At 43.6% G+C, this 15780-nt stretch overlaps 1 protein-coding gene across 9 annotated transcripts in view; it reads right to left on the bottom strand.

Annotated features, from left to right (window-relative positions):
- LOC126997281 (histone deacetylase 6-like) overlaps positions 1 to 15780 on the bottom strand; it is a 71590-nt gene that overhangs the window by 55419 nt on the left and 391 nt on the right. For 7 of the 9 annotated variants that reach the window (XM_050858276.1, XM_050858279.1, XM_050858275.1 and 4 more), the window contains exons 1-7: positions 12683 to 15780; positions 11781 to 12044; positions 8188 to 8269; positions 7360 to 7438; positions 6636 to 6817; positions 5913 to 6062; positions 1680 to 1874 (exon numbers count right to left, since the gene is read on the bottom strand). The exon at positions 12683 to 15780 is cut by the window's right edge and continues 391 nt beyond it. In XM_050858276.1, coding sequence (XP_050714233.1) covers positions 1680 to 1874; positions 5913 to 6062; positions 6636 to 6817; positions 7360 to 7438; positions 8188 to 8269; positions 11781 to 11895 — 803 coding nt within the window. In that variant the 5' untranslated portion in view covers positions 11896 to 12044; positions 12683 to 15780. The remainder of the gene's footprint in view (positions 1 to 1679; positions 1875 to 5912; positions 6063 to 6635; positions 6818 to 7359; positions 7439 to 8187; positions 8270 to 11780; positions 12045 to 12682) is intronic. The other 2 variants (XM_050858273.1, XM_050858280.1) reach the window with 2 other exon arrangements.

The following is a 15780-nucleotide window of genomic DNA, read 5'->3' as shown; positions in this document are numbered from 1 at the left end:
CAGAGAAAGACCTGGGAGTGTATGTTACCAGGCTACCAGTGAAAAATCCAGCACACCAATACCACATGGGAAACACTCCACTAACAACCACAGAGGCAGAGAAAAACCTGGGAGTGTATGTTACCAGGCTACCAGTGAAGGGATATCCAGCACACCAATACCACATGGGAAACGCTCCACTATCCGCCACAGAGGCAGAGAAAGACCTGGGAGTGTATGTTACCAGGCTACCAGTGAAGGGATATCCAGCACACCAGTACCACATGGTAAACACTCCACTAATCACCACAGAGGCAGAGAAAGACCTGCGAGTGTATGTTACCAGGCTACCAGTGAAGGGATATCCAGCACACCAGTATCACATGGGAAACACTCCACTATCCACCACAGAGGCAGATAAAGACCTGGGAGTGTATGTTACCAGGCTACCAGTGAAGGGATATCCAGCAACCCAGTACCACTAACCACCAATTAGGGAGAGAAAGAACTGGGTGCGTATGTTACCAGGCTACCAGTGATGGGATATCCAGCACACCAATACCACATGGGAAACACTCACTATCCACCACAGAGGCAGAGAAAGACCTGGGAGTGTATGTTACCAGGCTACCAGTGAAGGGATATCCAGCACACCAATACCACATGGGAAACACTCCACTATCCACCACAGAGGCAGAAAAAGACCTGGGAGTGTATGTTACCAGGCTACCAGTGAAGGGATATCCAGCACACCAATACCACATGGGAAACACTCCACTATCCACCACAGAGGCAGAAAAAGACCTGGGAGTGTATGTTACCAGGCTACCAGTGAAGGGATATCCAGCACACCAGTACCACATGGGAAACACTCCACTACCCACCACAAAGGCAGAGAAAGACCTGGGAGTGTATGTTACCAGGCTACCAGTGAAGGGATATCCAGCACACCAATACCACATGGGAAACACTCCACTACCCACCACAGAGGCAGAGAAAGACCTGGGAGTGTATGTTACCAGGCTACCAGTGAAGGGATATCCAGCATAACCAGTACCACATGGGAAACACTCCACTACCCAGCACAGAGACAGAGAAAGACCTGGGAGTGTATGTCACAAGGGTACCAGTGAAGGGATATCTGTGCCAATCGCAGCGGACAGTCTAATCTCCTTTTCGGCCTTTGGAAATAGTTGATGTGGTGGGAGGTGGAAGCGTCTGAGAATACCGACACTGGCAAAAACTAAAAGCTGACCTACATAGTGTGCTAAAAAAAAATCTAGCGTTGACACAGGCACACACACAAAAAGGTCCTTCTCACCACCATCCTTTTCCGCTTTGTGCACCTTGTTAAAAATGAAACAGGAGACAGAATGACCCACTTTGGCAAGACTCATGCATTTGGGAGTTAGTAAGTTATGTCTTCACGCATGCAGCAAACAAGTCAATTCCTGGTATACTTTTATTGGTGCAGAAAAGAGCAATGAAAAAATTTCCTCCAAACACATCTTTGATTTTTGTGATGTTTTATGGATTTAGGTATTTATTGACCGATTTTCTTTCTTTTTTTCTTTCTTTCTTTATTTATGTGTGTGTGTGTGTGTGTGTGTGTGTGTGTGTGTGTGTGTGTGTGTGTGTGTGTGTGTGTGTGTGTGTGTGTGTGTGTGTGTGTGTCTCGTCAGCAGAGATATGGCCCTCACCTTGTTCCAGGGAATGTTAATGTTGTAGCCTTGGCCAGGTCCCGTCCCCACTCGTCGTAGTTTGCGTCCTCAGAGGATGGGAAGAAGAAGCCGTGGTCGCAGCGGTGGAGGGACACGTACAGCACCCTCGGCTCGGCCACAAACGCGTGCTGGATGCCGCTGCCGTGGTGCACATCCCAGTCCACCACCAGCACCCTGCAGGCCACAGAGATGGTTTTGAGAGTACAGTAGAATGCACACACACACACACACACACACACACACACATACACACATTCACACCACACACCCACATGCACACACTCACACCAACACACCAACACACACACACACACACACACACACACACACACACACACACAAGGTGATAAAAGAAAAAACAAAAATAGTGAGGGACACGGTTGAAAAAAAGAAGTCTGTAATAGTGGTGGGCATTAATGAAGAGCACATGCCAGTCAGACATACAAGGGAAAAGAAAGAAAGGAAGGCAGTGGAGCAAGTAATTGAAGCAATTCAGGAAGGTCTTGAGCTGGTTGGGGAGATCAAAGAAGTATTCAGGCTTGGAAAGTATGAAGAAGGAGCCCAACGACCAGTGAAAATTAGATTTAGGTCTCAAGTGGCTGCAGAAGAAGTGGTGGGAAAGTCATGGAAGTTTGCAAGAACAGAGGCCTACAAAAAAGTCTGGGTAAGAAAGGATGGGATACACTTAACGTTCAAGGGTGTTGAGGCTCTCTCAGACAGGCGAGGGGGGGGGGGGAAGGAGTAATGGGAGCAATGGGAGGAGTAATGGGAGAGGACATCTAGCTCATAATATAACCAGGCAGCTTAGAAGTAATTATAGGGGAGTAACAGAGGACGGGCTAAGAATCTTCTATACTAACAGCAGGAGCCTCAGAAACAAGATAGACTTACTAAGGGGTGAAGCTTGTTCAGAAAATTTTGACATAATAGCGATCACTGAGACATGGATAGACAGTGCCAATATAAATTTTAGGTCAGAATTTGAAATAACGGGTTATCAAATGTTTCACAAAGACAGAAGGGGCAGAAAGGGAGGTGGAGTTGCGCTATATGTTAAAGACTCACTTAAATGTTTAGTTAACAATTCAATCAAAACTAACATGGATTCAGAATCAGTTTGGGTGGACGTTTACAAAGGGAAAGAAAAACTAACTCTAGGAGTTATGTACAGGCCACCCAACCTTAACAGGCAGGACACGAGTATATTACTACAGGAGATTGGCAGGGCGAGTAGGAGTAGAAATGTCTGCGTAATGGGGGACTTTAATTATAGGAATATAGACTGGGAAGACCTAGTGGGTGACCTGGAAGCCGAGGATTTTCTTGAAGTTATACAAGATAATTTCCTTAAGCAGGTAGTTACTGAGCCTACCAGAGGAGATAACATATTAGACTTAGTCCTAACCAATAATGGGAACTTGCTACGTGAGTTGGAGGTGGGCGGAGAGTTAGGAAATAGTGACCACAGAACGGTTCGTTTTAGCTTAGACTGGGCGGTAACCCGCGAACCAAACCCAGTGTTAGTGCCAGATTTTAGAAGAGCAAATTACGAGGGGCTTCGAAGACATCTTGAAGGGGTAAACTGGGATAATTTAGGGATTCATGAGGGCCAGAACTGCGGATTGGAGAGCCAGGAGAACCAGGTAGAAATGTCTTACAATAATTTAGTTAGAGTAATAGTAGAGGGGCAAAGACAGCATATACCACAGCGAACACTTAGAAAAGAAAACATTGACCCTAAATGGATGACTCGTGGACTAAAACACGAGATAGGGTTAAAGAAGGGAATTTATCAGAAAATAAAGAATTGTGAAACATATCTCAGGGGCCGGTACGTCGAACTATCTACAGCTTTTAACCCTCAAATTAAAAAAGTTGAATTTCAAATTAAAAAAGTTGAATTTCATATTAAAAAAGTTGAAATTCAAATTAAAGCAAGCTATCGTCCCTGCACTCACTATGTGATTGCATGCTGAGTCTATTCCATTCTCCCACCACCCTATTACTAAACCAATGCTTGCCTATTTCCCTCCTGAATCTATACTTTTCTAATTCAAATCCATTACTGTGTATTCTATCCTGCTGGCTAATTCTCAGTACTTTACCTATATCGCCTTTGTTGTAATCCTTGACCCATTTGAATACTTCTATCAGAACCCCCCGCACTCTTCGTCTTTCTAGTGAATGCAAGTTGAGATATTTCAGCCTATCTTGATATAAGAGGTTCCTCAGCCCCTGAATCATCTTGGCCATCGTCCTCTGAACTGATTCTAGCAAGCTGATGTCCATTCTGTAGTGTGGGCACCAAAACTGGACAGCATAATCTAAGTGTGGCCTAACTAACGCTAAATAGAGTCTGAGGATGACCTCTGCACTCCTGTTGGTTACCGTCCTGTTAATAAAGCCTAATACCCTGTTAGCCCTATTCCTCGCACTAATACATTGCTTCCTTAGTTTTAGGTCAGAGTTCACTCCCAAATCCCTTTCACACTCTGATCTGCCTATCGCTGTGGAGTCTAAACTATACCCGTGTAATGGGTTGCGTGTTCCTACACTAAGCACGCTACACTTGGTGATGTTAAAATTCATCTGCCATTTCTCTGACCAAGTTGACAGTTTATTGAGATCCTCCTGCAGTGCTCTAGCATCCTCCCTAGTCCTTACAGTGCATCCTATTTTGGTGTCATCTGCAAATTTACCTATGTCACTAGTTATCCCATTGTCTATGTCATTGATGTAGATAATGAATAAAAGCGGGCCTAACACTGAACCTTGAGGAACCCCACAGGTAACATTACCCCATTCGGATTTTTTACCGTTAGTGGTAACCCTCTGTTTCCTGTCACTAATCCACGCCTTAATCCAATCATAAACCTTCCCTCTTATTCCATGAGCCCTGACTTTATTAAACAGTCTCTGGTGAGGTACCTTATCGAAGGCCTTACTAAAATCAAGATAAAATACATCGTAACTCCCATCATTGTCAGCTGCCTCGTTGACTCTATTGTAAAAGGATAAAAGATTAGTGAGGGACGACTTTCCTTTAATAAACCCATGCTGTGAGTCGTGAATTAAATTATGTCTGTCAATATGGTCCCTAATACTATCTGCTATTACTGACTCAAGCATTTTACCTATAACTGACGTCAAACTGATCGGCCGATTGTTTTGCATAGAAGATTTGTCACCCTTCTTAAATATTGGAATAACGTGTGCCTGCCTCCATGAAACAGGCACCACCCCTGTGTCTAGTGACTTCCTAAATACTTCAGTTAGCTGCCCACTGATTTCAGATTTACATTGTTTTAATGCACTGGGAAAAAGTTCATCTGGCCCTGGCGCCTTAGTGACTTTGAGTCTATCTATCTGTCTAATCACGACCTCCCTACTTATGGTAATGTTGGTTAATCCTACTACTCTTCTCCCCTGTAGATCTGTTCTCCCTGAGGTATATCGTCTAATCTTTCTTTGGTAAGAAATATATGTTAAACGTCTCACTCATTTCCTCATCTGTATCTATCAGTGATTCTCCTGACTTTAGCAGCCCTGTCTTATCCATAATCTTGGTCTTATAAAGCTGAAAGAAACCCTTTGGATTGGTCTTTGATTCCCTGGCAATTCTAATCTCATAATTACGTTTTGCTATACGGGTGCTTTTCTTAACTGTTCTGGCTAAATCGTTGTAACTGTCCCTTAGGTGAGTTCCCCCCCTCTTGACTCTAACATATAATCCTTTTTTCCTTCCTATTTCAGTTTTTAGCCTGTCTGTCATCCATACACACACACACACACACACACACACACACAAACGACAATAAAGGGAGAGAGGAGGAGGTAAATGATAAAAGGAGATATGAAAGAGATTTTTGATAAAGGAAGGAGATGGGAAAAAGAAAAGAAGGAATAGAGAGATAGATGATGTCAGATAGATAAAAGGAAGAAGACGATAAAGGAAGGAGAGATGGGAGAGAGGAAATGAAGAATAGAGAGATAGATAAGACCAAAGAGATTACAGATAAAAGAGGGAAGGAGAGATGAAAGAGAAGAAAGAAGGAAAAAAAGGGAGACAGGTGATGCAAAACAGATTCTGGATAAAGGAGAGATGGGAGAGGAAGAGAAATAGATGATGTGAAGGAGATATTTGACAAAGGAGTGATAATGATGAAAATAAAAGGCAGAGTTAATGTGGTGCCAGGGCCAAGCAGCGCCCACCTTCGGCATCCCAGGCGGCGTAGCTGGCGGCGACGGCCACGTTGTTGTAGAAGCAGAAGCCTTGGGGGCGGTCCGGCTCGGCGTGGTGGCCGGGGAACGGATGATGCCCACGTCGGCCCTGGCTCGGCCTGGAAACACCTCGTCCACGACCTTGAAGGAAAGAGATTGTATCATTCCGACATTACTTTCCTCCTTTTTCATTACTATCAATTCCAAATGCATTCTTGGGTAGTATATTATGACTAGAGTATATATAAATGTATGTATAAAAGTATAGAATGCAGGGTAAAAAAAGATTACAGGCTTTTACTATATTTATTTTCCTTCTCCTTCTCCTTCTCCTCCTCCTCCTCCTCCTCCTCCTCCTCTTCTTCCTCCCATATGAATACAGAATTAATTTATATTACAGGCTTTTACTATATTTATTTTCCTTCTCCTTCTCCTCCTTCTCCTCCTCTTCTTCTTCCTCCCATTTGAATACAGCATTAATTTCTCTTACAGGCTTTTATTATACTTTTTCTCCTCCTCCTTTTCCTTCACCTCCTCCTCCTCCTCCAATCTAGACCCAACCATGAGCAGAGACTAGAGGAGTTACTCAATGCCATTCCTTTTCATCTCCTGTCTCACACACCTCCTCCTCCTCCTCCTCCTGTCTCTACCAAAGTGAAGATAACATTACTTTATACTACATGCACTTATGGTACTTCTTTCTCCCCCTCGTACCCGCAGCAGTGAGCCGGCCGAGAGCAGGGCACAGGCGTTGGTGGCGGGTTGGAGGTCGACAGACTTGTAGTTCTCCTGAAGGGTCTGCAGCTCCTCCTCCCCCTGGGCCTGGAGGCTGAACATGAAGGCCACGTGTTCCTGGCTGTGTGGGAGCTCCACCTCCTCACGCTGGGCCACCGAGGCTGTGCAAGGATGGAGAGAGGGAGGGAGAAAAGGGTTAGATTAGGATTAGACTTTCTTTATCAATATCTCTTTGGCATCATCTATATATCTCTCTATTTCTCATTTACTCTCTCCCATCTCTCCTTCCTTTATCCAGAATTTGTTTTGCATCATCTCTCTCTCTCTCTCTCTCTCTCTCTCTCTCTCTCTCTCTCTCTCTCTCTCTCTCTCTCTCTCTCTCTCTCTCTCTCTCTCTCTCAACTCTCCTTCCTCAATCCTAATTCTAACAATGAGAACAACTTCTTTGCCTCAACTCAACCCAACTGATCCTACTGGCTGACACTGCATCAAGTTTATAAAGCAGGTCCAAGGAATAGAGAGAGCTGCATACCCTCTATGCTTTACTATGGGTGGCTATACAGGTGTTAGCCAGTGCAGGTGTGAAGGGAGACTCATACTAAGCAAGGCGAACAAGGAGAAGTAAACAACGGAACAGTGAACGACGGAACAGTGACATAAACATGAACACACACATCATACAGACAGTGCCTCCACCACCCACCTGCAGCCGCTGGCCTCGCCCCAGCACCCCGGCACGCCCCAGCGCCTCCCACACCCGCTGGATGCGCTCTTGATGTTCCCTGTGTGTGGGGGGGGGGGAGAGGGGGGAAGAGGGTGAGTCAGCGTGTATCTGTATTGTGTTGTGTGTGAGGGAAACTTGTCTGGTAAAAAAAGGCTGCTCTGGCTGCCTCAAGGGGTTATGTGTGGTCAAAGTTATGGTGGTTAAGTGTTGGTCAAAATAGATAGATAAGTGAGGAAAGCTTTGTCTTCTAGCTCTGGTAAAAGAGTACTAAAGCTGCCTGAATGGGTGACATATGTCAACAAGGAATTGGGTGAAAGTAAATAAATGGTATGTGTGAGGGAAACTCTGTGTCTTCTTGAGGTAAAAGCTCTGGTAAAAAGATGCCATGTGCTGCCTCAGTGGGTTTGGTGTGGACTAGAAATCTGGTCCAAGTAGATACATAAGAACATAAGAACGTAAGGAGTCTGCAAGAGGCCGGTTGGCCTATACAAGGCAGCTCCTGTACACTCAACCCCACCTTACCTCACCATCCATGGGTTTATCTAACCTCTTCTTGAATGTATCTATGGTATTGGCACCCACAACATGGCTCCCAAACCTGTTCCATTCGTCCATCACTCTATTGGTGAACCAATTCTTGCCTATATCTTTGTTGAATCTGAATTTGTCTAACTTAAAACCATTTCCACGCGGTAAAAAACTCTGGCAAGTAATAAGAGCTGCCTCGGGTACATCAGAGTACGTAGACTATCTTCAATATGTTTTGTCTATGAATGAAAAAAACACCTTAGTGTGTAGTGCACTTACCCTTCCGTAAGGCTGCAGTGTTGCTCCACCTGCTCGTCACACACCAGACACAGCCTCGGAGACTCATTCAGCACCACGGCCTCTGAAGACAAGGCACAGAGCTCCTCAGTGACTCCTGTTTGCTGTGACTGAGCTTCCTATGAAAGGCGTACATCCCTCCCTCTTCCTTCTCCTCGATCCTCCTCCTCAGCCATTATTATTAGTCCATTGCAGTACAAAGGCATTTCCTAATGTTCCCAACCTCTCTCGCATCTCCTTCACTCCCCTCCTTCCCTTAGCTCTCCTTTCCCCTCCTTCCCTTCCCTTTCTTTGCCTCCCCTCTCTCTCCCTCTCGGCTCTGTTCGAGACTTTCACGGCTCTGTTCGAGACTTTCACGGCGCTGTTCGAGACTTTCACGGCGCTGTTCGAGACTTTAGAGCAAAAAACGAGTCGCGCGTCACACCCCGTCCACTTAATTATAGATAATTGTCATACGGCCACCACTTCACTAAATCGTAAAACAACTAACAACTCCGTTTCTCGAGTTATAACAAAAGACAATTTAAGGGTTCTTAGCTTTAACGCTCGAAGCTTAAGAAATAAGATCGATGAATTTCAGTGCCTGACTAAAACAGAAGACTTTGATGTAATTGCCGTAACTGAAACATTTATTGACACCGCTAATAATGACTTAATTTCTGAATATAATATAGATAACTTTATATTTTTCAATAAAGACAGAGTTAATCGTTGAGGTGGAGGAGTGGCTCTTTACGTCAAAGGTAAAGTTGATAAAACACCAAAGGACAGTACTGTAGAACACGTGAGCATGAGTACAAATACCGATCAATTAAAAATCGACATATCCGTCACTTACAGGCCTCCAGGCCAATCACGCGAGGATGATGAAATAATGTATAGCGTTTTGCAAAGAGCACTCCGAAACAGTGATGCATTGATTTTGGGCGATTTTAATCTACTGCATATAGACTGGCAGACACTCACGGGATCCGAGGGGGAATCGCACAGGATGTTAGACTTCGTTGAAAATAACTGCCTGAGCCAAATGGTTTGTGAACCATCGCGCGATAATAATATTCTTGATCTTGTATTAGTAACCCAAGACAACTTAATTGACAATGTTAGCGTTGGCGAACACCTCGGATCATGCGACTGGTGCGTCTCGACATAAGAGCTCAAACAAGGATTGCAGAGAATAAGATATTGGTTCCCAATTTTAAAAGAGCGGATTTTGAAAGAATAAGACAGTCATTAACGAACTTTCAATTAGTATCCAACATCGACGTCGAAGAATCTTGGCAAGACTTTAAAACTCGATTACTAACTGAACAAAATAAATCCATGCAATCTTGTGAAAAGCGCCGAAAAGTTTAAAATCCTCCGTGGTTTAATAATTAAATTAAACTTGCTCTCCAAAAGAAGAACTTGTTATATAGGCAAAAGAAAACCGATAACTCTACCGAAAATAGTACCCGGTACTACGAAGCAAGACGACAAGTCAAAAGTTTAATCAAACAGGCGAAACGGAGGTACGAAGTAAGCATTGCGGTAAATTGCAAGTTAGATCCTAAAAGTTTTTTTAGATACATAAACAACAAAAAAGAGATTCAAAGTGAGATTTGCCCATTAACAGATAATTCGGGCAATATCATGACAGACAGCCAACGCATAGCGAACACGTTAAATTCTTATTTCGCCTCGGTTTTTAATAGTAATTCTACCGATACTGCTGCTGTTCCTAACACTATTGAAAATCCCAGTCATACCCTTCCCGACTTTGAAATCAGTATACAGATGAGGTTCTCAAAGCGCTGCAGTCACTTAAAACTAACAAAAGTCCAGGACCTGATAAAATATATCCAAAATTACTTGAAGAAATATCAAGAGAGATACTCAGACCTTTAACAATGCTGTTTAATATGTCTTTGCACCATGGTATCGTTCCTAGTGATTGGAAAATGGCTAACGTAACACCCATTTTCAAAAAAGGCGACCGAAAATTACCGGATAATTACAGGCCAATCAGCTTAACTTCAATTATTGGTAAATTATTTGAGACAATTATTCGAGATAAAGTAGTTAACTACCTAGAGTGTAATTCGCTAATCCTCGACTCGCAACATGGTTTCCGTAACAAAAGATCTTGTTTGTCGAATCTATTAACGTTCTATAACGAGCTTTTTGCAGTCTATGATGTTTCTAAATCACTTGATATTATTTATTTGGACTTCCAGAAGGCGTTTGATAAAGTCCCACACTACAAGTTGCTTCATAAAATCAAGGAAATAGGTATCGGGGGTAAGCTTCACGAATGGATCAAGCACTGGCTAAGCAATAGAAAGCAAAGAGTTGTAATAAATGGAGTGACCTCTGAATGGATGCCAGTCACTAGTGGTGTCCCCCAAGGCTCTGTCCTGGGACCCGTTCTCTTCGTCATGTACATCAACGACATTGACCTTGGTCTCAATAATGTCATTAGTAAATTTGCGGACGACACGAAAATCGGCAATGCGGTACTTACGCAATGTGACAGGCGGAGCCTACAAGAAGATTTGCGTAAAATATGGGATTGGTCAGTAAAATGGGAAATGCCTTTTAATATAAACAAGTGCCAGATTCTGCAGGCTGGATCTAGAAATATAAAGAAGGACTATGAAATGTGTGGCGTTAAAGTTAAAGGCGTTCACTCGGCCAAAGATCTTGGCGTCACAGTCGCGTCTAACCTCAAGTTTTCCCAGCAGTACAACGAGTCCGTTAAAAAACCAAACAGGATGATTGGTTTGATTAAGAGAAATTTTTCATTCAAGAATAAAAATGTTATACTACCTTTGTATAATAGTTTCGTCAGACCTCATTTGGAGTATGACGTGGAGTTTTGGTCTCCCCACCATGCGAAAGACATTGCTTAATTAGAAGGTGTTCAGCGAAGAGCAACCAAGATGATTCCTTCATTACGAAACAAACCCTACGAGGAAAGGCTGTCACATCTAAACCTGTTTTCTCTTGAAAAACGCCGCCTCAGAGAAAAACTGATCGAGTGCTTTAAAATACTTGACGGTTTTACCAACGTGGATCCGACCAAGCTGTTTGTGATGGATGATTCGACGCGAACGAGAAATGATGGCGCTAAACTCAAATGTAGACAAGTTCATTCAGATTGCACAAAATTCTTCTTCACTAATGCTGTCGTTCGAGATTGGAACAGATTACCACCATCAGTGGTGCAGTGTAACTCGATTGCATCGTTTAAGAATAATCTTGACCGCTGTCTCCTCCATCTAAATGTTCACTAGGTCAGTTTCAACGCCATGGTGGCCGCATAAAAACTGTCACTTAGGTTTAGGACAGACCATCTAGTTTGGGCCTTAGGGCCTGTGTGGTCTGGTTATCTCTGTAATTCTATGTAATTCTTCCCTGCTTTCTCTTCTTTCCCTCTCAACCCCCCTCTCTCTCTCTCTCCCTTTTCCTCTTTGCCTTCCCTTTCCTTTCCTTCCCTCCCTCCCTTCTATTTGTTCCTTTCTCCTTTTCCTTCCCTCTCCCTCTCCTAGTTTCGCCCCTCCCTCCTCCCCTTCCTTCTCTTCCTCCCAACTTACCTTCTTTCCTCAGCTGCAGCAGTTTCTCATCAATTCTCTCCCTGAGCTGCTGCGTCTGTGGTGTGAGGAGCTGCATGCATGGTGTGTCTGGTCTGGAAGCGTAAGGGACGAACATCTACGAGGTCTTGGAAGAAGAGGCTCGGGGTGAAGGTCTTGGGGTCAGCCTCGCCCCACACCTCCTACTGGCTGAAGGACCCTTGGTAGTGGAAGAAGCGCCAGTGTGCCCGCTGGACGTACACCAGGCTCAGCAGTGTCTCTTGAAGGCTGGGGAGGACAGGGAAGGGATAGGAAGTTTAACCTCTTGACTGGGGATTTCCTACAGGAAGACATCACCAAGCTACAGGAATGGAGCAAAAAATGGTTGCCACAGTTCAGTGAAGAAAAATGTAATCTTGCACCTTGGGAGGGGAAGTCCAGCACACCAATACCATATGGGAAACACTCCACTATCCACCACAGAGGCAGAGAAAGACCTGGGACTGTATGTTACCAGGCTACCAGTGTAAGCCAAATCAGGTTAAGGTTAGGTATAGGAAATTGGCATTATTATTGAGATCCGACAAAGGGCATCAAGGGAAAAGAAAATAATGCTATAGACCCAAACAGAGTCCCCTCAATGAGCAGACATGGATAGGGAAAATAATATAGCCATTCCCAGTAAAGTAAGGAGAATAATAATAAGAAAAAGAGGGGACAAAACAATATGAAAAGAAAAAAGTTCAATAAATCATGCGTCCCAGATTAGACAGACAGAGAGATAGATAAATGGATATAGATAGACTGAGATAAATAGATAAAGACAGATATAAGCAGAGATAGATAGATAGATAGATAGGCATAGAGATGGATAGATTCATATAGAAAGATATAGACAGACAGATAGACAGACAGCTATCAAGTACCTTGGTGATGGCCTCAGGGGGGTCCAGCAGGGGGGGCAGTGGCAGCCCAGCAAGGCACTGAGGGTGTGGGCGGCACTCTCGGCCATGGACGGCAGCCAGTACCCACCCTGCACACACAACAGGGATTATTATTATTATTATTATTATTATTATTGTTATTATTATTATTATTATTATTATTATTATTATTATTATTATTATTATTATTATTATTATTATTATTATTATCATTATTATCATTATTATTATTATTATTATTATTATTATTATTATTATTATTATTATTATTATTATTATCATTATTATTATTATTATCATTATTATGAGGTTTGACTTCCCTGCTGGAGTGATTCACACTGGCAAGTGTCTGGATGAGGAGACAGAGCTGAGAACATCCATGAATTTATAGAAAGTAAGTACAGTTGTATGAAAGCAGATATGGAGGCAGGTCAACACAAGCTTAGTTAAAATCCTCTATACTATGACTAAGTAAATGCATACAAAAAACAAACAGACAAGCAAGCAGAGACAGGCACAGACACACACACATACACACAGATCCCCACAGATACATTGAATGACCTTGAAATGAGAGAAAATAGAGTTCAAGCCAAAAATATTCATGAATTTAAAGCTAAACTTGATAAACTGGAATTTAAAGACAGGACCATACCAATGTAAATCATCCTGTATATCACTAGGTAAATACACACACACATACACATCCAACCTCCACCCCAACAGACATACACGAGAGCCCACAAGTGTAGCTCATTCTCTATATAACACAAGTATAGTAAGGCTTTAGACCAAGAGAAAGAGAGCAGGACTTGCCTTTTCATCCCCCACTGCCGAGTCATGACCAGCAGACACAACAACTAACTCAGAATCAAACTAGAAGAGAAAATATTCGTGCTTAGGGTTCAAACGGCACACCAGGTTCAGTCTAGCCTCCTCCGATCGCATGCTGAGGTTTGTGCATAGGCGTGCGTGTGTGTGTGCTCTGAGGGACAGTAGAGTGCTTGCAGCTATGAAAGGTTGGCAGGACAAGTAAAGGCCATCCAATGCATTTTCCCAGACCACTTCACAACCATTTAACTTTGAGGTCGGATTTATAAGACATTCTCGCTTCTCACATCAACTACTTCTAAGGGTTAAAGAGGGGATCAGTCGGGTTCTAATGGGTGTTTTTTAAGGTTCACGGAACAGAAAAAGGGCCAAACCAGGGTCATAAAACTACTCCTGGAAATACCCACAACTCCTACGAAAGCCTTGTCAAATGTATGAAATTGGGCGGCGAAATGTCTAGTACTACGGCCCTGAGACCCAGGCTATAAACATTATGAGTAAATAGAAAAAGAGTAAATAAGTATATTAAAAAATCATCAGACATGCTAAGAGTTGCTCCTGTAAAAGTGTGCAGAACTGAGTGGCAAGAAGAGTGTCACTTTCAGAGGGAGAGTGTCTTGATACTTCCCTCTTGCAAGTGTTCAAGTCATAGGCAGGAGGAAATACACACAAAGGTCTTGGGGTTTTTCCAGAGCAAGAGATGAAAGAATGGAGATACTTAGCTCAGCATTGTTTTGTGTATGTATCAGTAGACAGGATTGCTCTCTCTCTCTCTCTCTCTCTCTCTCTCTCTCTCTCTCTCTCTCTCTCTTGTCATCGGTTGCTGCCGCTGCCGCGCCCCCGGCAGGAGGCTGACCTCGCAGGGGGTTCGTGGCTGACGTCTTCCTCTGCGGCTTGTCTTCCGTCATCCTGCAACACAAAAGTTCACCTTCATCAACAGTTTAAGATACACTTCAGTGGCGATATTTGCCCAAAGTTTTCGATATGGGGTAATTTTCAATGATTTAAGTGTAGAAATTCAATTATCACACAACAGAAGCTTGTGGACACATGTTATTATGGGGATAATCGCAGAAAGTAAGGCAAATACCCTGAGACACACTGTGCAGTATTGCAGAGGCCGACACTGAGCCCGTACGCTGTCACTCCGTTTTGTCTTAAATCAATATCACCCCACTTAAACCTATCAGCTAATAACCAATATCTATAACCATTGCAAAGCGGATCACAGGGATTTATCGAAAACTACCCCGTGTGCTGCCACTCCATGTTTTCTGAGGTGAATACAACCCCATCAAACCCTGGCATGATAACCAATATCTATATCCTTGCACAGCATATCAAGAATTTATCAAAAATAATATAATAACCAGTGGCAGGCATCACAACCAAGAAAGGGCCTTGCACAAGCACTAATTTAGTTGTGCAAGTGCAACTAATGGTTCACTTGTGCACCGGCAGGAGTGCAATATTACCTACACAAGACTGAGCACTGCACAGCTGATACTCACTGGAGAACAACACTGAGCAAGTCATTGCACAGCACCCCACCACTAGACTGAACAGATCTATTCAAATTTAATATCACCTGCTGGGTGGGGTTTTTCCCCCCATCAACCCTTCCTCAGTTTAAACTATCCAAATCTGAACTATAATCATTGATGATTTATCTTCACAGTACCTTGGAATCGCACAGAACATTTATGGCAGCAGCTACATCCTAGTGTGTGTGTGTGTGTGTGTGTGTGTTAACACAATAAAGAGAGCAGCCCGGCGAGTAATGGAATCAGGGCCCCTCCACCCCCAGATAATTAGTTTACACTAATTTTCTCTCCATATGCTAAGGTTTACTGCAAGCAGGTAATGGAAAGGAAGCAAAGTGTCTTTGCATTGATGGAGCTTGGGTAGTGTGTCAGCCACGTGGCCCATGACAAGTATATCAAGGCTCATGACGTTCAGGAGGCAGCGTCCCTCCCTGCAGGCAAGGGTCAGGCGATGAAGGGATATGTAGGTAATAGAAAGACTTCCCCAACTGCTGCCGATCATGTTTTACAGCGATAAGTATTGTTAAATCCATCCATCACAGCAGCAACACTCAAAGAGAAGCACCCAGACTTGTGTGAAGTCTCTCCGTACTCTCTGAGCGCTGCTGCTTCTCAAGGTCGCCAGCAACCCGCCGTGACGCGCCTTATCACAGGCTGCGTGGGTTACTGAGTGCCTAAACTGAGACAGTGGCTGATCGTAAGGCT

This window comes from Eriocheir sinensis, chromosome 12, assembly GCF_024679095.1.
Source record: "Eriocheir sinensis breed Jianghai 21 chromosome 12, ASM2467909v1, whole genome shotgun sequence".
Classification (NCBI taxonomy): Eukaryota; Metazoa; Arthropoda; class Malacostraca; order Decapoda; family Varunidae; genus Eriocheir; species Eriocheir sinensis.
Note: the sequence above shows the minus strand (reverse complement) of the source record. Positions and strands in the feature narration are given on the sequence as shown.